The sequence below is a fragment of the Pteropus alecto genome, unplaced genomic scaffold, assembly GCF_000325575.1.
Source record: "Pteropus alecto unplaced genomic scaffold, ASM32557v1 scaffold94, whole genome shotgun sequence".
NCBI classification, from domain to species: Eukaryota; Metazoa; Chordata; class Mammalia; order Chiroptera; family Pteropodidae; genus Pteropus; species Pteropus alecto.
Window position 1 is genome coordinate 9,522,847 of NW_006437736.1, and position 27,716 is coordinate 9,550,562.

The 27,716-nt window shown below is 36.4% G+C and overlaps 2 protein-coding genes and 1 non-coding gene across 5 annotated transcripts in view; 1 reads left to right on the forward strand and 2 right to left on the reverse strand.

Annotated features, from left to right (window-relative positions):
- Positions 1–29: 29 nt before the first annotated feature.
- Positions 30–18,477, forward strand: IKBIP (IKBKB interacting protein). Of its 2 annotated transcripts, none has more exons than XM_006914581.3 (3): positions 30–486; positions 6,238–6,355; positions 16,916–18,477. In XM_006914581.3, exons 1-3 carry the CDS (start codon positions 311–313, stop codon positions 17,669–17,671), a joined length of 1,050 nt encoding a protein of 349 aa, XP_006914643.1. In that variant the 5' UTR covers positions 30–310; the 3' UTR covers positions 17,672–18,477. The 2 variants fall into 2 exon arrangements, with proteins under 2 accessions (XP_006914643.1, XP_006914642.1); XM_006914580.3 differs by lacking the exon at positions 16,916–18,477 and adding an exon at positions 10,234–13,117 and having other exon boundaries at positions 34–486.
- A 2,652-nt stretch (positions 18,478–21,129) lies between these two features.
- The window catches only part of SLC25A3 (solute carrier family 25 member 3), a 6,916-nt gene continuing 329 nt past the window's right edge, over positions 21,130–27,716 (reverse strand). The window contains exons 2-8 of one of the 2 annotated variants that reach the window (XM_006914582.3): positions 27,506–27,666; positions 25,747–25,868; positions 24,049–24,228; positions 22,955–23,136; positions 22,147–22,319; positions 21,554–21,664; positions 21,130–21,470 (exon numbers count right to left, since the gene is read on the reverse strand). In XM_006914582.3, the coding sequence (XP_006914644.1) occupies positions 21,310–21,470; positions 21,554–21,664; positions 22,147–22,319; positions 22,955–23,136; positions 24,049–24,228; positions 25,747–25,868; positions 27,506–27,662 (1,086 nt within the window). In that variant the 5' untranslated portion in view covers positions 27,663–27,666 and the 3' untranslated portion in view covers positions 21,130–21,309. Of the gene's footprint in view, positions 21,471–21,553; positions 21,665–22,146; positions 22,320–22,954; positions 23,137–24,048; positions 24,229–25,746; positions 25,869–26,043; positions 26,169–27,505; positions 27,667–27,716 lie in introns of both variants that reach the window. The other variant, XM_015591500.2, reaches the window with a different exon arrangement.
- On the reverse strand, positions 22,389–22,635 carry LOC112481967. The gene has a single exon (XR_003047143.1). It is a non-coding gene; the product is annotated as a small nucleolar RNA SNORA53 (small nucleolar RNA).

The window sequence follows — 27,716 nt, forward strand, 5'->3', positions numbered from 1 at the left end:
ACGCTGCCCCCCCCGCCCCGCCCCGCCCCCTCGTCTCCCAGCGGCTGGCAAGCGTGCGGGAGCTCGGATATCCTTGGGTTTGCCCTGTTAACCGAGAGGAGGGAGAAGATAGGGTTCCCATGTATCTCAGCTGGAGGAACTTGGAGAGGGAGGGCCCCGTGAAGCAGCAAGGATGGCGGGCAGAAGGAGGGGGCTGGTTTCTGGGCGGTGCTAAATCTGGGTGGGGGCGCGGTCACCGCCGAGGCGGCCACGTCCCGCTCCCCCCGGTTGTAGAGGCCCCCAGGTCGTGTCGTCTTCAGGACCTCCAGACATGTCTGAGCTGAAGAGTCGGAAGAAGTCGGGGCCCAAGGGACCCCCTGCGGATCCCGGGAAGAGGAGCGAGGGCGTGAAGAGCCCCGAGGCCCGGGGCGGTGGAAGCGGGGGCTGGGTGGATCCCCGGACTGGCGTGAGCCTGCTGTCGCTGGGGACGTGCCTGGGGCTGGCCTGGTAAGTGGGCGCGAGGCCGCCTGGGCCCCGACCCCTGCCTTCCGTGGTCCCCCGCTCATCTCGGGGTCCCGCCCCGACCCCAGCCTTCCGTGGACCCCTGCTCTTTTCGGGTTCCCGCCCGGACCTGCCGTGGACCCCCGCTCTTCTCGGGGTCCCGCCGCGACCCCGCACGTCCCGGCATGCGCTAACCTTCAACCCTCAGACTTGCAGCTTCTGTACCTGTGCCTCAACCCTCAAGAAGGGACAGCCCAATTTCTTATTTTCTTTCGTTTCTTTTAACTCATTTTTCCTTTGTACTAGTAACGGCCGGGATCGCTCAACTGGAGTTGAGGTTAAGGTTTGGGAACGAGTCAGCCATTTCTTAAGAGATTTGGCCAAACTTTATTAAGCGCCTACTACACGTCGGAAGCTTTGTGGTTTTTATAACCCATTACTTAACAGTCCATTGTTCATTTGTCCTGGACAAATTTGCTTCACCCCATGAATGCCTAATGGCAACATTTGCAACCTTGAAAGAATTCATTTTGATCTCAAAGCAACAGACGTTAGTGATTATATCAGTTTGGAGTGCTCATAGTTTGATCGATGCGCATGCGTTATTTAAAGCTGTTTCCTAAGTTACCGATTGAATTTTAGTACTGGAAAGCTACGAAAGTATAGCACGCTGTTCACCTAAAACTAAACAATTTTTAAGCCAAGCAAATAGCAGTATATTGGTGTCATAGGAAAAAAATATTAGAAATGACTATAAAACAAGCTTATTAATTTTATTTTCCCCAATTATTTTCTTTAGGACGAACCTATTTCATTTTGATAACAAGGGCAACGATTTAAATTAGTAACTTTACCCCCATTTTTCACTCACTGATTTTTAAAATACTTAGGGGACAGCTATCCTCTAAAGTAATAGAATTCTGGAAGGGACCCTGGATGTCCTCTAATCTAGAACATTTTTGATGCTAGTAAATTTCGAATTATACTTTAGAGGTAGGTCATCTTGAGTTGAAGTTAATAAAAGATTTACAATAATGTGAAATGTTGATTATTAAATGTTCTCTTAAAAAATAATTTACTGGTATTTTTAATGAAATATTTTGATCTTAATAAATATACTGAACTTACCTTTTTAAAATCCTCTTATGTCTTAAAATGCATTACCTTTAGGTAAATTTTTAAATCCTTTTTGTATTGGGGAAGTTATTCAGTAATAGAATTTATTATGCTCAAAGATATATGTTGTTTCTCCTTGGAACCTAATACAACTGATTTTAGTTACTTGATTTATTAATTACCAAAGATTCATATTCATGTGAAATGAGTTCTATCACAAAATGTTCAGCTTTTCAGTAATTTAGTTACTGTCTTGGGGAAAAACACTGATAGGAATCTGTCAACATAAGAAACATCCAAACCTGTAGAGGATTTTTATTAAGAGTTTATTTGAGCCAAAACTGATGGCAATTGCAGTTACGTTTATGCCTTTGAAATTAAAGAGGGAAGATAAGGAAGATTTCATGCAGGTGGGAGAAAACAAGGTGGGGATTTGATTATAGGATAGTTAATGCGATTATGTGCTCTTTTGAAGATTGTTATGGTTTATTTCAAGGTGTGTTAACCTAGATGCACAAAAACAATGGACAGAGCTTGCTTAAAGCAAAGAAACCTTTTACTAAAAAAATTATGTGCTTGGTGTGTGACTTTCCCATCTTGACCTATCCATTTACGAATTTATGATCAAGTCGCTCTGCAAGGTTACTTTCCATAGAACCCCTTTTTTGTCCACAAATCTATAAAGGAAAAAAACTGATGAAAAGCAGATGCTTCAGCTCAGGAACTTACAGTAAAGACACAAAAAAGTTACATTCGGTAGGAAGGTTTTATTTGAACTGTCTTTAAAAAATAATAAAATAATAGTCAAAGATTATTTCTAAAACTAGGCAGATTTTATTAGTAGTAGTAAAATAATTTCCTGTTAATTGCTCTTCTGAAATCTTTTGCCCCAAGAGTTGAAGTATAAATACTTCAGTCACTGTTTATAGCAAAATTTATTCATGGTGAATTTGAGAATAAAAAATTATTCTGGTAAGACATTTGCAAGCATTTTCTAAATAAACATTTGGCATCTCAAAATACTTAAAAGCACACTAGAATTATAATAAAGCCATCAAGATTTTTACCTCGAGAACACATACTCCAGCATCTAAAGGTCATCCATCAAATCTTTATTGATCTCTTACTGTACTGACAATGTCCTGGTTGTTAAAATACAACATTGAATATAAGTGCCTATCTGTGTACTTCTAAACACAACTTACCTATCATCTCAAAATTAGATTAAATGGGGGTGGGGTGGGGATTTGAACCCTTCCACTGCCCAAGAAGGATTTCAAGGCATCACTGTTTCAGTGTCTTCAGGCCTTTAGACTTTGGATTCTTGTTTAGCAAGTGAACAGAAATAATGTATAACAGATAAAGTCCTGATATGCCATCCTATGTCATCCTAATGATCATACATTGGAGATAACAGTTGCCCATACCTCAGTTTGCATACCTCATTTATAAACTCTTAAGGAAATTTTTTAGAAAGTTGTGATGTTACTATTAATAATAATAAAACACTAATAATACTTCTCAATCTTATTTAATATCAACTAGAACTTCCATTGTACAAATTTTAAATTTCTTCTGGAAATTTCAACAGATTTTTTAATTGCCTTTATAAAAGTTTTTCATTGCATTTGTGATAAGTATGTAAAAGAAATCAAAAACTCTTTAAACAATCAACTAACTCTTTTCTCTATAAATCATTTATACAGCAGAATCTTGGCTAACCTTGTTTTACAGCTTTTTATTGTTGTTTGTAGAGTTTTATGTAAAAGACAGGGTTATCCTTCAGATGTTCTGCTTTTTGAAAATGGGATACGGTTGGTATTTTCCTGAACATTCAGTATTATGCTGAAAATGAAGCTATAGTATGAAACAAAGCTAACTGGATACTGACCCCAGTAGTGGCCATGGAACTCCCTTTTTTGCTGAAGGTCCATAGTAACAGCTTCCTTTGGTTATTTGCCTCTTTCTCATTAAGTTGAAACAGCCATAGAAACTCCTATATAAGTCCTCAATCAGCTGTCCGCCACTATAGAAGATTCCTAAAGGAGCTATGCAGAGGCAACACTGAGGAAGTACACACTTTACTACTACAGGGCCCTGAATCTGTATGAGGTCTCTGAAGACTGCCGTGGATTATGAGGGAGTCAGATTTCTTTTACAAATCCAACTAAGGTAGCAAATTAACCTGGAACCCTTTCTCCTATGTGCAGACATTTAAGGCCTTTACCCCAAAACAGGATAAGAGATTGCTTTTCATCCATCCATTCCATCCTTCATTTGCTATAAACCTAACCCTGGTTTTGAAGGGGCCCAGGCCTATGTCTTCTATCAAGTACAACTCGAAGGGAGCTCTGATCCTTTAACTGCTATAGGCTTGTCAGGGGGATAGAAATGTAGTGGCACAAAACAGTTCAAAAGAGCATAGTTGATGTGTTCTTGCTATAGGCACTATCTAGGAGCTTTATAAATAACCTATTTAATCTCTACAACAACCCTATGTACTAAGTAGTAGTATCCCCACTTTACAGTTGAAGAAACTGGCAAAGATATGTTAAATAAAACGTGTCTACAATGTTCATACAGCTAGTAAAAGGCACAGCCAAAGTTGCCTAGCTCCACACTCAACCAGTATATGTTGTCTCCCTTTGATATTAATCCAAAAAGAGGTAGACAACATTAAAAATATCTAATAAAATGGAAATACCTATGATGTATTATTGTAGTGGATCAACTTCACAAAAAGTCTTTATAATAATTATTTTATTCTGAATTAACTCAATGATCTATAGAATATATCCATGTAACACTGGAGTAATGGATGATAAAACTAGTCCCTGAAATTAGACATTTCTTTAGATTGGTCTCTATCCTTGGTCTCTGTCTGCTAGTCTCAGATAAGCCTATACTGGAAAAGAACCTCTTAAAAGCCAAGAATGAAACAGCAAATCAAAAGAGAATTAAGTCTACACATCCATCTTTGAAAATTAGGATAATAGCATTTTCTAATAACCAGAAGTTTTGTTTAAAAGTTCATATTAGCACACAGAAGAAAAATCAATCTGTACTAAGTACATAACTTGGACTCAGTGTTACAGAATAGATATGAGGCATCATTAAAAGAAATTTCATCCAACATTATAAACATTTTTTTAAAAAACAAAAAATCCATTTTAGCTTTGAACAGTTTTATAGCAACAGTTAGCCTAAGGATGACATTGACATTTATGAGTTTGAAACATTACCCTTTGCAATGATGCACAAAGCTGAGAAGTCTTTCACTCCTCCATTGAGTTTTGGGATCTTTAAATGTCTTTCAATGGAAGTCAGTTTCACAAAACTGTCAATTAGTGTTTCTCACTTTGCTGAGCACTCAGATAACCTGGGGAGCTTTTAAATATTTCAATATCCAAGTCACATCTCAAACCAAGTCACTCAGAATTTCTGTGGGTGGGACCCAAGCATCAGACTTCTTTAAAGCTGCAGGGTGACTCCAATATGCAGTGACACTTTTGAACCACTGGTCTGTGTACTCTGATTTAGACACTGGCTTCATATTGTTCTGCTCCACTGCTTTTTCCTGACTCAATAAATACACAAAGAATCTCAACTGTTGCCTTTTCAGAGCATGAAGAATTGAGTCAAATCAGATTAACCAAAATGATATCAGATGCAAAGCATTTCTTTTTGCTTGCTCATTTAAAGTTCTATACACACAAAAGTTCATTTATTGTTCTTAAGATTAGAATAAGTTTTTTATGCTTTTATTTTTTACTATTTACCAGATGAAAAGTACACTCCAATTATAGAAGGGCATCTATCTGACTTTTATTTTTTAGTATAACCAGTTATACGTATTATACACCTTGCACTGCATATACGTTCTATTGTCACATTGACAATGACTTCTGTTTTCAACAGTTTGACCGGTTATTTTGCAACTTCTATTCCTTCCATTCCATCATTTTGTTTTGTTTTCTGCATTTAAATTTAAAAAACACTTTATTAAAAATTATTGGAGTGACTGATTTAAAAAATCAAATGTTTGAAGTGTACAATTCAACAGTCTGTCATATATACATATGTATATTATATATATATATATTTTGCATTGTGTGTCCACCACCCAAAGTTAGATTTCCTTCCGTCGCAAAATATTTGACCCTTTTTATCCCTCTCTCCCCCACCTCCCCGCTTCCCTCAAGTAACCACTAATCCACTGTCTGTGTCCCTGAGTCTCTGTATAGAGAACTCTTGCTTCTACATTTCAGTGTAAAAACACTTATTTTCTAGATATTGACCTAATACGGCCTTGAGGAAAATAGTAGAGATCACATAATTTTTCGAATTCGTTAGTTCTTCCTCCAAAATATTTCTTGTGCATACATCTATTACAAGTATCACACCATCTGACTCACTGAGTTCTGAACTTGTACAGAGGCAATATTTCACTCATCTTTGCATGAGTTAAACCACTACCTACCACATAACAGGCTCTCTAAATGTTTGTTGAAATAAACTAATAAAAGCTGCCACTACCTATACCAGAATGTCCTTACCAGAAGTGGGTATAAAATACTCCTTTAAAATTAAGACTTAAATAGATTTGAATTAGGAGGTAGTGATTTTTCTTTTCTTTTCCAGGTTTGTATTTCAGCAGTCGGAAAGGTTTGCAAAGGTGGAAAGCCAATACCAGTTACTGAAAATAGAAACCAAGGAATTCCAAGGGCTTCAAAGTAAAATCAGTTTAATTTCAGAAAAGGTAATTATAAATTGGCTTATCTGGGGAGATTTTCCCATTTTTCTTCACCACTATCACTCTTCCCAGTTCATAAAATTCTTTTTTCCTGCCTTTTGACCATTGCTATTTTAACTTTCACTGGTTTTCCTACCTCTTTACATTTTCTCTTCAATCCAATTTAAACTTACATTTTGAAAGGGCAAGGATTCTTTTACATATATATAACAAATGTTATTTAAGAAGACCAATATGCTCATATCAATATGACCTCAGTTTTCTATTTAAATATCGAGTGTCTAGAGCACTGAAAATATGATTGATATTTAGATATAAAATTAGAATAGGAAAAGCACTTGTTGGGCAAAGATCCATCAGTGTTTTTTCTTTATTTTCCACTTGGTAAGCATATATACATATGCATATATCCAAATAAGAATGACTAAAAATACTGTAACCAAATGAAAATTAAAATTCATGTGTTTTGTGCTTTTTCCAGCTGTAAATACAGATGCATTATTTCTGTAATTATTAGAAAAGTAAGTTAGATAAAAAATGTATGTCTACCACGCTTCTCAGGACAGGGTCTGTAATCAATAACGCATCATGTGCGCCTTGCCTGGCCACTAGGAACCAAGCTATCACTGGGAAATATGCCTCATTTGTCCATTAATTCACTCATTAAGACTTTACTCGTGCCATAAGGTAGACAAGGCTTGTGCTTGGGCCCAGGGTGAGCAAGGATGTTATAAAAATAAACAAAAATGAAATAGAGGATCTAAGTTCCTGCAGCCTCCGGCACAAGATGAGCATATATCTCCCCCAGAAGAGAAAAGCTATGGATGAAAGTTATGCATCCCCTCCAACATGCTAGGGGAATCAATGTGAGCCTAGGGGCCTCTAGGAAGTTGCTGCAAGAGTTGGTATTTTGACCTAGGGTTCTAGCTGGAATCTGGTTGTAGTTGTTGGGGGGCCCAGAATGATGGGGGGGACATAATGATGGACAAAACTCCAGGAAATAGAAACTTCAGGTACTTAAAAGCCACTGAAAACAAATTTTGAAGAAGATATCCTTTTTAAATGAAAACTTTGGTAGCAATTAAAATGCTTTTTGAAGCGGATTTTTAAAATGTTTTCATAGGATCCAAAAAAATATTCAGTCTTTGCATAGCTCTTGCTCTCCCAGTCTGCCCTGGGAGTGGTTTGACAATAGCTGCCTTTTCAGAAAGTTTACCCTAATGCCAGCATAATGCAGTAGGTGGGGAAAACAACTAGACGTGGCCTCTTGTCACAACTGTGATCGTGGAAGAATCACTTTAACCTCTTGGCCTATATTTCATCATTTATTAAATGAGAATAACAAGATTTTTATAAAGATCAGATGAGATATAATATATAAGCAAAAACTTTGAAAACCTGTAAGCAGTAATAAATTTAAGTATTAGCTCTTTTTAAAATGAAAAACTATTGGAATATGTTGGTAGCCCATTAAATGCTAGCTATTATGGTTATACTAGTCACTATATATTTGCAGGTTATATTTTGAGACTTTATTATCCAGAAAAGTTGATCTTTTCAACCTTTGGGGTCCACGGGGTTATACTGCCTGCAGATTATAGTGATGCTGCGATAAACAGCCCACACGGGAGATTACCTCAGGTGAAGATAAGTTTGCTTCTTCAAAATGCTGCTTATAAGGCAACTAACCCTAACAGTGTTACCAATGTTTAAGTATTTCTCAGCATTGGTTTTTAGAGGAACTTGGATTATGGCTACATGTGTACGTTAAAAATAATTTTTCAATGAGGTTTCAGAGTGGTCTTATTCAGTACTGTTGCACATTGTTCCCAGCAATCTATCACCTGGAACTGCTGTAGGTCTTGATTGGGGTCCAGAAGATTTATAGCCATTCTTCCTAAACATCAAACCTGTCCTTTATACCCTGAGGTTTAGCAACTGCAAAAATGCATAGGACATGATCTCTTTCCTTAAGTAATTTAGACGCTCTACTATCTATCTTCCCCTGGCTAACTCATCAATCTGTTAAAGAGTCAAATTTCAAAGTCACTTCTAAGCCTTTCCTCATTGACCTCCAGACTTCTGATCTCCTGTAAGCATCCATTCTCCCATGCTAATTCTGTCATGACACAAATCATAATCTGTTGTGATTTTTTCTTGTTGTTAATTTGTCTCCTTTACTACTCTTTAGAGCAGGGGTCCCCAAACCCCCGGGCTGCAGACCGGTACCAGTCCATGGCCTGTTAGAAACCGGGCTGCACAGCAGGAAGTGAGTGACAAGCAAGCGAGCAAAGTTTCATCTGTATTTGCAGCCGCTCCCCAGCGCTAGCATCACTGCCTCAGCTCCACCTCAGATCATCAGGCATTAGATTCTCATAGGAGCACTGGTCCCTGGTGCCAAAAAAGTTTGGGGACTACAGCTTTAGAGCAGACACTATCTTTTATCTCTACATCCCTACTACCTAATAATGAAACAGAGGACACTCAAGTGTTTTGGGGACTCTAGAATATATGATGTAAAAGATCCAAAACACTATCTTCCCCTATCAAATTGTGAGGCCAGGGACTATAATTTATATTTTTATATCCAGTGTCTAGCACAAGGTCTGGCACAGAGTGAACACTCAAAAAATCTTGGATTATATGTAAGTGCCAAATAGGTGGCAAATACATGATATAGTATATGCTCAGGAGTTGAGGCTGTCAGGGCTAGAGTGATGAAAGAATGCTAAACTAAGGAGCCGAGATCTGATCTCAGCCTTAAACGTAGGACAGAATTTAGCTAAGCAAAGAGGAGGGAAGAAAAGAATATAGTAATGTTGTGGACTTTTGGACTTTATCCTAGAAATATTAGGAAACATTGTAGGGTTTTTTATGTTGTACCATGATGTGCATAGCAGTTTTTAAAAGCTTAACCTGGCTGAAGTGTGTAGGATGATTTAGAGAGGAACTAACTAGAAGCAGATATTAGATAATACATCTAGAATAGTTTCCTTGATCATTAAAGTCTGTTTTGGGTACCCATGTAAGTGCTTCCATAGTTCTTCCCTTCATAACGCTCATAGACTTGGCCTTCTCCCCAATTAAACTAAGCTACATAAGGGCAGATCTGTGTCTTGTACAGCATTATATCTTCAACACAATGCGACAAACCTTTGGTAAACTAATGTTCATTTCTAGGCCTTCCAGTAGTCTCTAAGGACTGTTAGCTATGTGTGAGTGTAAACTGAGGGAGGTCCACAACCTGGCCCTTCTATGTGCTGGACACATATTAGGACATGCCAACAGCTTACCATAATTTACAGATAACTTAGAACACTAATATTTGACATGAGTTGTCTCACTAAACTGGGCTTTTACTCATTTTCGCCTTTGTGATTATCTGTAGGATCTGATCTGGTACCTTCTCCACAGAGGTTAGTCAACAAATATTTTTCAGACAGAAACTCTTCCAGAATCATCGAATTCAGGAAAGCTAAATTTTATGTCTGTTACAGTTTCTAAAAAAAGCCAGTTAACCATAAAAATCACAATGAAGTTGCTTTCCATTGGAGTTAAAAAGAAAAAAGAAGGAAATGTGATATACTTCAGGCTCCTTTAACATAATTTTTCACTTGAATATCCCTCCATGAAAATGTGCCAAATATTTAGAATTATAAATTCAAGTGTATATTTTTCTACCATAGTGCTAATGTATTAAATTTGTTTAAAATATTTTAAAATAGCTGTTAAAGTAATAAATGTTTTTGTCAGTATGGTTCTGACATATACTTGGATGTTTTAGACATCTTCAGAATTTGACCTTGGCACATGATGATTAGTGTGTTTCCCTCATGTAAAAGTTATTAAGTGGCCTTGGGAATTGTTTTGTGTTATAAATGCAGCTTGAGTCTACTGAAAGTATCCTGCAGGAAGCTACATCATCCATGTCTTTGGTGACCCAGTTTGAGCAGGACGTATCCAGCCTCCAAAGTATCATGCATGACATTCAAAATAGTGAAGAGATGCTCACTCAAAAGATGCAAAGCCTTCATGAAAAATTCCAGAATGTTACAAATTTCTGGACGAGAAGCCTAGAAGAAATGAATGTTAATACAGACATTTTCAAATCAGAATCGAAACATGTACATTCTCAAGTTACTGTCCAAATTAACTCAGCTGAACAAGGAATAAAATTGCTCACTGAAAGACTAAAAGATTTGGAAGATAGCACGCTAAGAAATATTAGAACAGTGAAAAGACAGGAAGAAGAAGACCTTCTGCGAGTGGAGCAGCAGCTGGGCTCTGATACAAAAGCAGTTGAAAAGTTAGAAGAGGAACAGCATGCTCTCTTTGCCAGAGATGAAGACCTAACTAATAAACTTTCCAACTACGAACCCAAGGTGGAAGAATGCAAGACACATTTGCCAACCATTGAAAGTGCTATTCACTCTGTTCTCAGAGTCTCTCAGGATCTGATAGGGACAGAAAAGAAAATGGAAGACTTAACTATTCAGATGTTTAATATGGAAGACGATATGCTGAAAGCAGTATCTGAAATAATGGAGATGCAGAAAACGCTTGAAGGAATTCAGTATGATAATAGCATATTAAAAATGCAAAATGAATTGAATGATCTGAAAGGAAAAGTTCGTGATTTTATAGTATATTCAAGTACAAGAGAAAAGGGAACTTTAGAAGAATATAATCTAGAAAATGAAGGAATCGATAGTGATTTTTAAATGCCCTACATTTATTCTGATAAACCATATTATACGTAAATTGATCAGTTCCGTGCTTTTGTGTCATTCTGATATGACTCACTTTATCCTACATTATTGAGAAAGAAGTGAGATGTCCACACAAATGGACTATTCAGATAATCAAAGCTTATCTTTTTAAGCAATGAAACATTTCATTTTAACTATTTTAAATATTTCTAAAATATATCTACTTTTAAAGCAGTATATTGCTTTAAAGCAATTATGAATTCCACCTGTTGGACTCAAATATATTAATGTCTCTAAGAGCTATTGAGGAGTGTTTACCTCTTCACTAAATGACCCCAGTTTGCTATTTTTCAAACCTTATGTCTACCACTTATACCTTTTCTGGCACTTGAAAAGGTGACCCACTGACCTGATCTTACTGTCAGGTCAGTTGGTAATGTGCCAGCCTCAGCCAATTCCTTTGTAATTTACTGCAGGCTAAGAATCAGAACAACCAAGTTCATGGGAATTGTGTCTAAAATCAAAGATAACATACCTTATGGAGAGTCCAGGGTGCTTTGCTATGAATTAATATGCACTTTTTGAAAACTATCAAGTCTAGGAAACGTTTTTAGTTTTTGTTAAGGTTCTAAACTGTTACAGATACTTGTAAGACTTTTTAAGAGTAAATATCTTTTTATTAAAAGCTTTTCCTGAGTATTAAGTGTGTATGCTTTGAAATACAGGCTTTCGGAATATTTTTATATACCTATTTTTTTTTTTTAAGGTTCTTACTGTGTTACAGACTTGAGTTTGCTAGATACGTGATCTCTAGATAAATTATTCTACTTACAATATAAAGACACTAAGAAGCCTTTGGCTTATTTTAAAGAGGAGAAAGCCACACAATGAGAAATGATGACAATTATGGTAATTAAAGTATGTCATTATTTTAAAGAGTCCCCAAACTACTCAACCAAATTTGTTTTACATAGTGATTTTATTTTACTCAAAGACATGGACATAGTGAGATGAAATTAAGCAGAGGCCTAGCCATATTTTTGTAACAACGATAATCAGAAATGTGCAGGGTTACGGGATCACATAAGATTTTATTGGCAAACTGATGTATCGAAGGTGTCCAAGCTTGGTGCTGAAAACTGAGTCAACTGCAAATGGAAATACTGTTCTTCCTTGCTGCTTCTTGCCAATAACCAACTGTAGTTCCAGTTTCAGTTTCATAGTGCAATTTCAGTGGAATTAAAAAGAACTTGAAAGCATTCAGTTACAAAAGATAATTGTGGTCAGGTAGTTTTATTATGTAAATTTGCACATTTTTGGAAAAATCTCTAACAAGTCCTACTATGGTAGACAGCCATGGATCATAAAAACAAGCCTGGAAGATTTCTACTAAAGGATATACCGTTAATTTTTGGAATCTTAACATTAAATTTCTTGACTTCTGAATGTCTAGGTTCTTACCTGTGTGCACTGACAATTGTATTTGTTTGCTTTTATGTTCGTGCCAATAAAATAGATTATAAAGTTAGCTGTAACTGTGTTGTTTCAACCTCCATCCTGTTAGGGTAGATGTGATCTCTTGTGAACTCTTCACTCTTATTTATTTATTTATTTTGCATTTCACCATATCTGACACATCATTAATGTTATTAACTTGTATATATCATAGTAATGGTTACCAAAAATAAGTGGAAACAAGGTGGCCACTGTGCTCTATAGTGACAGTTACAGGGAAACAAAAACTGCCCTTCTCCAAGAATTTCATGAGAAAACTATTGTGTATGTGTATATACACATGTATGTATACATACACATGTATATATTCTTTACCCAGAGATTTCCCTATAAAAAAATGGTCATTAGAGAGTTTTAGATGTACCTAATTTGTCTTCCTGTTTCTTACATTCATTTATGTATTACAAATACTTGAAATTTCAAAAACTTCCCTGTGTATCAAATATGAAATTATACCATTAGTCTTTCCTTTAAGAATGATTACCATATTCTAAGACACCTTTTTTGTATCTTTGTAATTGGTAATAAATTTAATATCAGTTGATTTCTAATAGAGTACTGGGTCTTTTTTTTTAATTAGCACATATATAAATCACTGTTACAAAAGAAAGACCTAGTTTTTTCAAACCTTTAGATGTAAAGTTTCAAAGTATATTTATGTCAATATTTCCTTAAATTTTGCCAAGTAATTAGAAACTGTTGACTAAGTGTACCTTTATATTTTATAATGAAAAGTTGATTTATCAGCCTGTATGGTTTCATAGAAAACTAAACTCATAAGGTACAAAGTTAATGCCATTATTTTTAATCTCAACCTTATTGTAGACCTTTGTATGAATTTATAATCTTGATCAAAGCTTAATATGTCATTATAAAATAATGATGCTGTAAATTCACCAAACACACAAAAAAATCTTATTTCTTTATAGACTTACCTCATATTTGCACAGTTAGCATAAACTATGCAAATTGATCCAGCATCTGTTCAGCTATGAACGCTTAATTTAATACAAATCAAAATTCTCCATCCTAACTTTACACTGCAGGGGAGGAGAGAACTAATATTTTGGAGCCTATTATATATGTCACATTGCTAGGAGGTCTCCATTCATCACCATCATCCTAATGGCTCCATATGTTTATTGACTACCAGCCATATCCTAGTCATTGTGCAAAGCACTTTGCATGTGTTATCACTAATTCTCACCACAGCTCTGCTAGCTACAAGACCCATTTTACAAGTGGAGAAATTGAGATTCAACAAAATTAGGAATCTTGCAATCATACTTGGGTCTGTTCAATTCCAGAAGCCACTGACCTCCCACTGTTCAACACAACCTGCTACTGTTCAACCAGGGGAAGGGGGAAAATCACAAGAAATCTGTCAGTAGAACTACCTTGAGATTTCAAAAGCTGTAATTCAGCCAAATTTGGTGGTAGTTAAATGGCAAGCACCATGTCACCATTAAACTAGACCATAAGTCACTCAGAAGTTGTAACTGTGACCTAAAATTGGGCCTTGAGCATAAGAAGGAATCAATAAATGTTTTGGGAAGAGTGGGAAAGCAATGGAGGAAAAAGAACTCTAAATGACAGTCTTCTAAGATAGGCTTTGCCACTAACCATGTGTTCTTGGGCACTTGATTTGTAAAATGAGGAAATTATACCAAATAATCTGCGATCCCTTCTGGCTTTAAGTAGTTTTAAATTTTAGGGATCAATACAATTTCCGGGTCACTCAGTTCAGTCCAAAGACCCTTTAGCAAAGTTTTTGGAAAGTCAGTTGGACCCAGAAATCATTCCCTTGAACCAGTTTCCGTGCTCGTAGATCCAGACAATATTTACCATTACAGGACTGACGTGTCTAGCTTAGTACTTTGCATATGTATAGGAACTTGATAAATATTCAAGTTACTGGTTGAATCTTTTGAGCTACTGAGACACAGCAACTCTTCTGTCCATCCTAGGCAAGTAGCTTAAACAAGCCATAAGTAATTTTTTAAAATAACAGTAAAAAAACTTTCTAGACTATTTCTACACTGTATTGAGTTTATATTTTAGTAAAGATGAGTAGAAGTTCATGATAAATTGCTTTTATAAGCTACCAAGTGAAACCAAGAGGCTTACTAGCAGTTTCTTAAAAATAAAGCTAGCACTTTCTGAAGTTTCTTTATTGTGTGATGCTATTAAGCTACAGTTACAGGAGTAGATACATTAATAAATGATAACCTAGTAATGAAATAGATTAAAATAAGTCATCTCCTTTCACCCTTGGGAATCTTCTGTTCCAGCAACTATACTTTATTACAAAACTTTCCCCTTAAAAATAAAACGTGGTTTTGCAATCACTACTCAATTTCCTTTCTATTTGTGGCTGTTTCTGATTGCCATACCCACAATAACGTTTTCACAATCTAATTCTCTACCAAGAAATATTTGGGGCCACGTCTCCCACCAATACTTAATGTAGCATAAACCTATTGAGAAAAGTCCGAAAATATATTTTTAAGCCAAACATATAGTGAGTGTTGCTGCTTTGAATTAACTGTTCTGCCCCATTTCAGTTTGTCATTCCTTTGCAACTATACATAAAAATAACAGTCCAGGCATATTAAATTTTTATATGCTTTAAATAAAACTAAGTTAATGTTACCAAAATAATCTCAAAATGTTAGCTGAGTAAATCAGACAAATTTAATTTAAGAAAGGTGATTCATAACATTGAAGAAATAGTTATTTTAGAAAAAATCTTTAAACAGCATATATTATTTTATAAAAAATGTTTTTCAGCCTGCATATTTGCATTTTATGGTTTTTTTCTGAATTAAAAAAAATCCATTTATTGACATTTTCTTTCTCAAACTACAAACTCTGAAAGCAGACTGTTCTTGATCATACTAGCACAGTAAATGTTGTTGAGTCAAACTGATTTTGATTATTAGCAGAAAGCTATAGACAACCTCTACTTTAAAATAATGCTTGCCTAGAAAATAAGCTGCTGGTTAAATGTGCAAAAGCCAAACAATTGACATACGCATTACAACTGGGATTCCCTTTTTTGATGTAATCATGACATATCCGTCTTTGGAGTCATGCTTTGATAATATATTTTATATTTGTTCTTTTTTTTATAGTCGAACACAGTCCACAGGCTTAAGTTAACCTTCCGACTGAAGCTTAATAGTCTCACCTGGCAATTCCTATATATTTTTTTAATTGAATAAATATATGACATACCATTGTGTAAATCTAAGGTGTACAACAGGTTACTTTGATATTTATATATTCAGCTGTGGAAAGGAGGATATCTTGCCATTTGCAACAACATCCATGGACCTTGAGCGCATTTGCTTTAATTTTCGATTTTGTATCCTTTATAAGACCATCTTATCACCAAAACTAGCACTTTAATTCCCTCCTCTTAATTTTATTAACTGATAGCATAATACGATAAAATTTCAAATATTCAAAATACAATAATTCAACTTCCCCAATACCTCTGTATAAACACACATACATGCACACACTCAACCACCACCACCACAATTTGAAATGTTGCCAGGCGCTTGTGTGGCTCAAAATGTTCATCAGCTAATGTGTCCAAGTTAAACCAAAACAATTTAGAGATATCAGTATACAGTTGGTGGTGGGGAAGGAGGATGGCATACAAACATACAAGCATTGAGAACCACTTGTGTTTAGAATCATGGAATTTTAGAACTTTGGAGATTATTTGTTGTTGTTGTTGTTTTACATATCTTTCTGCCCTACTAAACTAATAAACTGAGTTGAGGCCACAACCCAAGCTGTACCTATCTTTATGTCCCTCATGCCTGACATACCTAATATATGCTAGGAACTTAAGAAGTAGTTCAATTATTCAAGGTCTAATGGATAGATACCCCAGAAAATTATTCATAGAATAGAATAAAGTGTATGCACAGTCTTGGGCGTTGGGCCCTTCATTCTAGCACTTGTTATAACTACAGATAACTAGTGTTTCAGAAGTTATGTTGCCTTGTTTGACCCCCTAAATCTACCAAGGCTTAAGTGGAGGTTTCCTCTTCCCTTCTGCAGCTATTGAAAAATTGGTATTATTTAGCTCATTTTGTCACTGTACAGAGATACCTGATGGTACAAAAAAGGAAAAATGTCATTTCCAATAAGATTTATATTTCCTTAATGTTTTTCTTCTTATTAGTAATACACAATACATCTTTTACCAATGCTTTCTAGAAGAGCAGTGAAATTATGGTTAAAAGTAACACATAAAATTTAACTTGAATTTTAAATGTTAAGCTTTTAATCAATTTAATTATCGTGATATTGTATTTTCTTATAGTGTCAGAAGTCTGAAGCTATCGTGGAACAACTGCAGTCTTTTCAAATAATTGCTCATCTAAAGCATCTACAGGAGGAAATTTATGAGGTGAAAACTTGGTCTAACAGGATAACTGAAAAACAGGATATATTGAACGACAATTTGACAACTCTTTCTCAAGCTGTTACAAAAGTAGACTTAAGTACAATTTCCATGGCAAAAGATGTTGGTCTCAAGATTTCAACTATAAAAACAGATATACGACGTATTTCAGGTTTAGTAACTGATGTCACATCATTGACAGATTCTGTGCAAGACCTAGAAAAAAAAATAGAAAAAGTAGAAAAAAATACAGTAAAAAACATAGGTGATCTTCTTTCAAGTAGCATTGACCGAACAGCAATGCTCCGAAAGACAGCATCTGAAAATTCAGAAAGAATTAACTCTGTGAAGAAGATACTTTCGGAGCTAAAGAATGATTTCAACAAGCACACAAACAGGTTTTTAAGCTTAGAAAGTGACAGAGCTAAAGTTCTGAAGACTGTGACTTTTGCAAATGATCTAAAACCAAAGGTGTATAATTTAAAGAAGGATTTTTCCCGTTTGGAACCATTAGTAAATGATTTAACACAACGCATTGGAAGATTGATTGCTGACTTACTCCAAAGAGAGAAAGAAATTGCTTTCTTAAATGAAAAAATATCTAATTTAACAATAGTCCAAGCTGAGATTAAGGATATGAAAGATGAAATAACACACATTTCAGATATGGGTTAATTTGAAATCATTTAGATTAGGCTGAAGTAACTTTTTTAAAAAATGGGACCTCTGTCATGTTCTAAAAAATCAATGTCAGAAATAATGAAATGTTGGAGTAAATACCGTTTTTTAAATTTGATTCTATTTTGTACAGTAAAAATAAAATTTTTTAGAGGTTTGAGCACTTGATTCAAAATAAATGTTAAAACATACTTGCAACTTTACATAGCAAGAACCTTATGCATCCTACACACACACACACACATGGACAGACTCAGACAAATGGGGATAAGCAGGATCTGCCAGTCTAACACTGGGAAATCTAGATAGGGCAGGATCTGACTCCCCACTTCCTCTCATTGACTATCAGGGAGCATAGTATGTGTGGTTGGGGCCCTAAGTGGATCCTGCTCATCAGGATCAGGGCTGATGTCTTAAAAAAGAAAGAAATGATTCAATATCTGAGGTAAGTGCTGCTAGAAGTTGACATTAAGGTGCCACATTATTCCTTGATATATCAGAAATGTGACATCATTTAACTGAACTACAGATTCCTTGAAGTTTGAAATGTTTTTTTAACCACATGGTATCTAGGATTTTTAACAATTATTTGTGATTTATCTCATAAATGATAAAAATTGTGAAGATGGTACAATTAATTTCGTATGCTAAAGAAAGTGTATAACTCCTAATTTACAGCAAGACTGCCATGCACCAAACTTCATGAGCACTGTAGACACATCTGTGCCAAAAATCTTATCAAAAAAATGTTAAACTCACTTGAAAATATGGTCAAACATTTCATGAAGCTTTCACATAATGGAGATTTGGTTGTTACATCTCATTCTGTTCAGTTTTGTTGTACATGTCACTGGGTATGCATAATTTGGCTTTCTCAGTTTTAATTGCTCTGTAAGACAATTTGAATCATATCTGATCCCTCTGAAAACTATGCAGTGCTATATCTTGTCTTAGCATTGATATTAACTCGGTTGAATTACTTATCACATATACTCATTCCATTGGATTCTGCTTTACGGAATTGAGGATTTATTAAACCAAGTGTCACAAACCAGTTATTAAAATAATTTTTATTAGGATCTTTGTTTTCAGTATGGGTAAATTTTGAAATGTGAATTCACAAAACATAGTTATTTTACTTGTTTGAGGATGAAATGGTTTTCTTAGAAATAACTGAAATATCTAGAGAGCAAACTTTTTCTTTTTTTTTTTTTTCTTTTTTTTTTTTTTTACTTTTATTAGTAGTTATTTGATGCTGACTTTACTCCCAGGCCATTTTTGTTTCTTCAGTTTCCTCGGGTATCTTTCTTCTGCAGGATATCCCCTTCTGGTTTAGGAATAATCTGCTCTTTCAGTGAGGATCATCTCAGTATGGCAGGGAGAGCTCAGGTGTGGGTTAATTGCCCTGAGCTCTTTAAGTCCTGTGCCACATCTTGGGAGCTTTGTTCACCTGGATGTGCTCAATGACCAGATTCTACATCTAAATCCTTAAGTTCAGCATTCCTCTCTGCCTTTTTAAGCACGTGCAGCAAAAATTCACTTTTTGGATCGCCGACCCTGCGTCCAGCCCCATTTGGCCTGGGCACACACACTCCATTATAATGATGGAATAGCACACATTCCTTCTATAAAGTGACATCCTTCAGATACTTGGTGGCTTTTCAGATATGCATACCCTTGATGGTCTGGGCAGTTTCACACGAGTTCTTAAAGTGAACACGAAGATTTGAACCTCTTGCATGATTTTGTAGGGTTTTCTGGGTCAAGTGAATAGTGAATCATTTTCAGAGGTCACCTCAAGCCACTTGAAAGAGCAACAGAAATTCTTGATAGCTTGGACACAGCATACTTTATATCAAAACCCACAGATAAAACTTGAATCTTATGAGGTTAGCAGTAGAAATTTGTCTTGTAGTAAAAGCTGAGCAAAGTGGCTTTCCTGAAGTTTTTAAGTCCACAGTCCACCTTTGGGTTGGCTTGCTATGCAGATATATCCAATCCCCCAGGCTTCTTTGACACTGTGATTGACACTCCTACCAGCAAGAGGTGGTGTCTCCATTACTTTTCCCTGAAGCTGGGATTTTTTTTGAGACTTCCAATGTTGTGACCAATCTAGTGGAAGGGATGCTGACCTCAAGGCTAAATCCTAAAAAAGATTCAGCTTCTGCATGACTCCACTTTAGAGCCCTGAAATAAGTCCAGCTGCCCTGTAAGCCACCGTGCTGTACATGTTGAAGAAAAACTGAGCCATAAAAGGAGATCCTCAAAATACCTCTCCAACATGAAGACTGAAAAAGCTTTGAGGTGATCCCAAAGCAAACATCTCACTGTAACTTCAGGAGAGACCCAGAAGCGATGCTGAGCACAGAGATTATAAACATTTCTCAAGCCATTACACTTCCAACCATTTGTTACACAGTAGTTAACTAATGCACACTGGAGATGCTCATTTACCACAGCCAACACTTGCTTGGGCTCAGTCTGCCACTCAACCCTTTAATAGTTTGGCTCAAATTTGCACCATAACCCTCTGCAACTCAAGATTGGAACCTTCAAGACCAGATGATGATGATGTAAGTTAACATGCAACTAGATGCATCTGGTTTCTAAATTTAGTTTACTGACCTTACAATATGGATTTATAATGAAAACATTTCTCTCTCTGATGAGACTCCCTGAAAGTTACTTTCCTGAGGCCCCATCTCTATACTTTATACAAGGATTGCCAACCAAACCCATGTATTATACCCAAAGGCCTCAAGGTAAAATGTAATCAGATTTGAAAAACATTGAACTATATTATATTTTACACTTCCTAACCAAACGTAAGGGAAAACTAAAATGTGGCTTACTGCCAAGGAGCACTTAAAAAATCAGTTTCAGATACCCGAGTATGCCTGAGTGCAGCTTTTCCAGTAGCATTCACCTACTTCAGTTGTCAACAGGTGTCTTTATTAAAAACAAAACCGAAAATAGCTTATAGTAAAATTTTTTCAATTTTAAAAGTCAGATATGTATGAAGAGTTACTTGAAATGACTTTTAGTTATTAACTGTTTTGGTCCTTGTAAAAACTATCATTCATTCGAAGAATCAGCCTATTTTAGATTACCTTCTTTTCCAAATAAGGATCAGCAAACTCATTAGGATTTTAAAATAGTATGTGGTGCAAAAATTTGATTATATGCCAAAACCAACTTGTTAAAATGTAACAAATTATCCATATTTAAAGTTAACTACAATCAAATCAAGTTTTTGAAAATTTAGGGTGTTTCCTAAAAATATAGGAACACTCTTGAGTGACAAAACTTAAGACAGTGTAGGAGTAGGGAGCACGGCATTCAACCAACAGTGGTTAGTTTGCATTTTTTCCTCGAAGTTTTAACTTATACTAATTCCATTTTAGGATTAAATCTTTAAAACTAGTTTTAAAAATAATTATCAAGTCACAGACAAATCATGAACAGTTGGGTTTATTTCAACAGCAAGTTTGAAACTCTTGCCTTAGGCAAGAGCACTACAGTAATTATTTCAGGAATAGACAATTTCCTACACTGTCAAATATATAAAAGTTCCTTTAGCACTTTCCTCAACACTGACCAACAAGCAGATTCAGTCCATATTTGCTTTGCTCTATCTACTGAGTCAATCCAAGCTTCTTCTTCAGAGACTCCGGCATCTCGGGTGGAGGAGGGCGAGGAAGCCTGAAGTAGACCTTCACAGAGTCATAGATGAACCACTGCAGTGCAGTCAGCGTGCCGATCATGATGATACGGGCGAAGAGTCCCTTCCATACACCTAGTTGAAATGTGAAACGTGAATGAGAAAAATCTAATATACCCAAAAGTAATCTTCTTTCTTTAGAGAGAAAACAATACTACCTTTAAATCCAAGTCTCTGGAGGACCTGAGAAGCACTGCTACCTTTCTCTTTATTCAGCACAGACACCACAGAATCAGCAGGGTGAGAAACGATTGCACAAAAGACTCCAGCTGAAACAAGTCAAGAAATATGATGCGACGTGAAGTCAGTTAAAAAAAAAAAAAATCACATCGTAGCCAACCTTTTCATGACTAATTAATAAAATTTTCCTCTAGTGCTTAAAATATATCAGGTTGGAATGAGACTGACAAGAAAGTTTACGAAGCAGTCTATTGTAATCCTTCAAGTTTTTATATTCGGATTCTAATCAACACTTTCTCTTATATTAAAAATTTGTTCTTGAAAAACTAAAAAAAATAAATAAAAATATTGCAGCAGTGAAATCCATCATTCCCAAACTTAACCATGACATGGAAACCATGAAACAATTCCTTCAGGAATGAATTAGCAAGTATTTATGAATCCTGAAAGGCATATAAAATTCTATGCGAAGATAGAACTTCTTTGAAATATTTTTCCTCACAAGAATAAGCCAATAGTGAAAATATTTGTCCCTAATTTCAGAGACAAGCACTTCCTAAATAATTCATACCTATGTAACCTGCCACAAATGTTACAACCAGCTGCTCTGCCTTTGAACATTCACTTCGGGGCTTAGGAACCACAAACTTGTACAACGCTTCAACAGTCCGTTCAAAGCAGGCGAACTTCATCATGGTGTATGGTATCTGTCTCATCCAGAGAGGAGCAACCCCCTTGTAGAATCTAGAAAATCAGGAGACATTTCACTCAGTTGCATATATTCATCTACCAGAAATGTCCATCATTAACAGAAGTGTCCGCACACCAGTCAAGTCCTGATAGTAAAAAATGGCAGCACAAATGTATGCCATTTCTATCAGGACCTAAGACTAACATGCAGGTATATTTATCTCACATGCCAATGACTCAAGCACCTTTGACCGTACAACCAAAAAAGTTGTTGGATGTTTCCTGACTGGAACTACAAGAAACAAGAAGTTTACAAGCAGAACTCAGTTCAAGATTGGCATCCACAAAGGCGGATCTAAGGAAGCATGTTGTGGCCTGATGACATGCAAATTCTTAACTGTGAACACAGATGACAAGAATACTAATAAACCCTCTCCAAAAGTTAACAGTTAACATTCAGGTCAAATATCAAGTCATTTGTAAACTGACAAATGGTTCCTACTTTAGAAAAATCCTAATTCAAGACACAAGCCATGTATCAACTTATCCTTGCCCCTGGATTTTATATTCTATTAAGGGAGGGAGGGGAGAAAGATTAAAAAAAAAAGTCCAGTTGGTTCAATGCTAAAAAATATGGTTCCTGCAAATGCCTATTTTCATACTATAAATTTGAGAAAATGCTTACTTACGCGTTTATGCCTTCTTCCTTATACATTTTGGGAGCTGCATCCCTCAGAGTGTTGGCATAACCTGGCTGGGTTTGAATTCGAACCTTAGCAGCTTCCATAGGAGCCAGGGCAATGTCAGCAAAGAATTCAGCACTGGCAGAGGCGGCCAAATATAGTGATGTGCGCCAGAGATAGGTGTTCTCCTAATTGAAAAACATAAGGAGGGGCACGGATTACTGCTGCATTGGCTGTTTTCAATTTAACTTTAAAGGACAGTTCTAGAAAACAGTTAAATTTCAGACATTTTAAGTGTTTCTTATCACACAGTCCATAGATGAAAAAAGATATGAGACTGAATATGTTTATCTTCTATAACTTCATCAACCACAGTGCAATGTAAATACTTTTTAAACACCTAAGCAGCCAAGGATTGTTGGTTCTTGAACTACACAAATGAATCTGTGGAGTGTTCCACAAGTGACCCCTGCTGGACCCTTGTGCTAAATCCAGTTAGGTCAAATCTGGGCCAGAACAGAGATCACTTCCTGAAAACCCCTCAGAGACTGTCTGATTGTCCTTCTCTTATTCCCTAAGGACACTGGTTCCAATGTTCTGGCCTAGGGAAGTGTGCAAGGCATTTTCCCCTTACCAGGGATAGGTCACACCCTAGTACCGCCCCCAATTCATCTAGCCCTGTCCTATATAACCCCTTAGTACCTGTCAAGTGGCACAGAGGACATCCATGACATGTCTTGCTAACACCCAAGATGAGCCTTTTGAGATAAAGCTGGAGTTGTCAACATCTTTCTTTGATCTCTCAGCCCTAAAAAATTTTATCGAACAAAATCCCAGAATCCTTCTCTTTAAAAAACTAAAATCCAAATTATTTGGAAAGCAGCAGTATACAACATAAAGAACACTGAACTCTAATGATATACATGTTCCTTTTCTCATCCTGTCTCTGCAAAAACAGACTTATGATGTGAAACATGTTGCTCGCCCTGAGACCACTAGTTCTAAAACAAGGTGGGTCAGACAAAAACCTAAGATACTTTTGGTCTTAAACTTTTAAGTTAAAAGCTCATGACTTTCAATTTCAAAGTTAATTTACATACCTCTCCAAGCATGTTGCTATACAACACTTTGAAGACTTCATAAAAGCCAAACTTGCAGAGCCCCTGCATAGAGTAGCCAATGAAAGTCGGAGCCCATCCTTTAGCCAAACCTCGAACACCATCTTCTTTAAGTGTAACTGAGAATCCATTAAATATGCCTTTGTACTTCTGGGGGTCCACCTGTATTTAAAACAAGAAAATAAAAGTAATTAAATGTATCAAAGAACTACCACTTCTCATAAATATTTAATTTTGTGATTATTAGTTTTTCCTTTTGGTTCTAAAATAAACTTCAGTAACTACACAAAAAGTAAATACAAGCTCACATATGCTATCGGCTTAATAGCTATAAAGTACTTTTGTACATTAAAGTCTAGTGTTCTTTCAGTTAGACTTAAGTCTCGGAGAATTAGTTAAGACGATAAAATATCTAACAAAAAATACACAATAAAACTGACTCGTTAAGAGATTTTTCAGCACCAATTATATCACTTAAAAAAAAACAGTGTTAAAGCTACTGCCTAAATAAAAGACAACTCTACAGGCATACCCTGGAGATACTGCAGATTCAGTTCCAGACCACCGCAATAAAGAAAATATTGCAATAAAGCCTCACAAATCTTTTGGTTTCCCAGTGAATATAAAAGTTATATTTACACTATACTGTAGTATATTAAGTATGCAAGAGCATTGTCTAAAAAATAGTATACATCTTTAAAAAAAAAATACTGTATCTATGAAGCACGATAGAAGAGTGCAATAAAGTGAGGTATGCCTGTATATCCTTAACATGTTAGCCCATTAAGTAGGTTATACTATAAAATTCTGTGAACTTAAGACAAACTAAATACAAGTTAAAAAGGTACAGCGACATAATGAAAACCTGTCTTTTGACTTAAATTCACTTTAAAAGACATGCATGAGAAGTTTTAGTGAAGGTATATTTCATATCCATTCTATTAACTAAATGGGAAAAAAAATCTTATCTATTTCTGCCAGTACTAGAAGGGCTGGTATACGTCACCTTCCTCTCCCTGCTAATATTTCACCTTCCTTTCTCTTTTAGGTAAGTAGACTTCTAATCCTGTTTGGAACAAATAAATTTTTGAGGTTTGATTATTTTCGTTGCAATAATCCTAATTAAGATATTCTAATTGTAAAAAAAAAAACAAAAACAAAAACCACCTTTTAAGCAAGTGAATATACAAGAAGCTAAAGCCATAAAATTTTAATACTAAGATACTGAGTATATTTTTTAATTTACATAGTGCGCTCTGCCTTAATGTTATCAATAAGTAAAGATGTGAAGTGACTTTACATAATACACAAAGAACGACTACCTTCACTCTGATATGTAAGTGCTTACTTATAAAATGGCTATCTGAAGTATAAAGAACCAGTAGGCCTTGAAGAGAACTCTAGCCAGAACAGACTCCAGCAGCAAAAAAAAAAAACATTTACAGCCAGAGTCTGAGATCCAACAATCTACCCACACTCTTATTTTAAAATAGGCATTTCTTGGATTAAAACACTAAGTAAAATAAAGTTCATGAGTTTAGAAATTCAGGTTTGGTTTCGTATTAAAGTTTCTGGGCTTGTAATGTTTTCAAATTCTTTTCATTTGTCAAGTCCTTTAAGATTATTTGAAATTAAGTCACACACAAAAGATCCGTTCAACATTGTCATCTCAATACCAACCTGCATACGGCATTTCACTAAATCCAGAGGAACCACAGCAGTGTGTGTCAGACCACAACTTAAGACCCCACCAAAGCCACACAGTGCATAAAACTTCATGGAGCCAAATTCGCAACTGTACTCTGTAATAAGAGAAGACACGCCATGCATTTTAATATAAAACTCATGTTACTGGTTATCAACTTACCTCCTGGATAGTTAGGTTTCCACATAGCTTGTTAGTAGATGATTACATCTTATATCTTAACAGCCATGCTTCAACAATATGCTTTATTTAGCCCAACATGCAAAACAAACCTGCATTCTGCATTTAACCAGATCTAGAGGAACCAATGCTGTATGTGTTGTGCCACAGCTAATAATTCCTCCAAGTCCACAAAGGATAAAGAATCTGCCAGATCCATAGTCACAGCTATACTGCTCTGTTTGATTGAAAAAAAAAAAATCAAGTAAGTATTTCTTCAGAGAACACTAAGGTTGATGGGAATGAGAGAAAACTGTTTCCCTGTGAAATAGTACTATCATAACTGAAAAGCTTTGGCCACCTATGTATAATTAATTAAGTTGAAAGATGATTTTTCACCTAATACAAGTAACAAGAAATTCACTGCCAAAATCAAAACAATCACTTAAAATTAAGAAGGTTCTATCTATGAGATACTAGCTATCTCTTATTTTGCCATATTAATAAAAAATGTTTTCTATATTAATGGCTCTTCCAATTAAAATAAAACTTCAAATTATTAATTGCTGATAAGAACACACTAAAGAGAACAAATCAAACTCAGAGCACTTGCCATATAAAAGCTTCAAAGGTCTAGGTTTACCCCAGCCACTGACCAATACAATCCCCACTTATGGATTCCTATAGCATAAAACTAGAGAAATTCCTGCAGTCAAATACATTAACCACACAAATGACCTTAACTTTAACTTTCTAAATTGGAGGACAGAATGCTAATGTAAGCATTTTTTTAACCACACTAGACATAACAGAAACACATACATGATTTAAAAAAAAAAAACATTAGGTTTTTACAGGAACAACGTAGGTAACATTTTCAGGACTTCTATAATTTGGTTTTCACAGTTCTCTGTACATACACTTCACTGGGATTTTAAAATATACACAATTCAGTTAAAGCTGGGTCTAACTACCAAGAATCCCAAGAAATAAGACCAAAGGGATCCCCACCAGTTATTATTTCCTTTCTATGGCCTACGTGAGGCTGCAAGTTGCCTCCGTCACCAATCGTATTTAAAACAAGAGACCCAGTTCTGTCACACACTTTGGGTCAACTACTATCAGACTTCGGAAATACCAACCTAAGGGAGAAGGGAGTATTTTTAGAAGAAAATTAAAGCCAAATCGAAGAAAAGATAATGCAGTTAGAACTGCAGGAGGCCAGTGGTTAAGAAGGAGACTTTACCCAATACTTAGTCTGCTGACCAAGGGCTCCCGGCACATTAAGATAAGGAGCTAGTCAAGGCTTCTATGCGTCCACTCCCCCTTGAGGACGTAGAGGTCACGGATGGAGCTGTGCCAAGGCCCTTCCATGCCCTTGAGAGAGGGCCAAGGATCTGATACCTGGTCTAGAGAGGACAGGATTGACATCGCCCGGCAAGCAATTGGGCGCCGTCCTGCGGTGCAGCGGGCTGGGAGCGTCCTTCCCTGCCCTCCAGGACCGGCCCAGTCCATGGAGGCCGAGCGGACCACGAGTGCACATAATGACCGTATCGGGACAAAGTCTGACCTCACCTTCCACAGCGGCGGCCGCCAAGTTGCGGGAGCGGCGGGGGGGCCCCGGGGGTCCGGAGGGGCTGCTGCAAGGGCCTGCGAGGCCATCGTACACCAGCTGCAGGTGAGGCGCGTTGAAGGGGTTCGCCCGCGCCAGGTGCGCCACGGACGAGAACATCTTCCTGGGGGAAGAAGGACCGGCAGTCAGAGGAAAGGCAAAGGGGGCCGTTTG

Bases quoted from the DNA above. Each gene is read 5' to 3' on its own strand.
- IKBIP (XM_006914580.3), top strand. From the start codon at position 311: ATGTCTGAGCTGAAGAGTCGGAAGAAGTCGGGGCCCAAGGGACCCCCT. The intron at 487-6,237 runs GTAAGTGGGCGC...TTTCTTTTCCAG, and splicing joins ACGTGCCTGGGGCTGGCCTG to GTTTGTATTTCAGCAGTCGG. The intron at 6,356-10,233 runs GTAATTATAAAT...TTATAAATGCAG, and splicing joins TCAGTTTAATTTCAGAAAAG to CTTGAGTCTACTGAAAGTAT.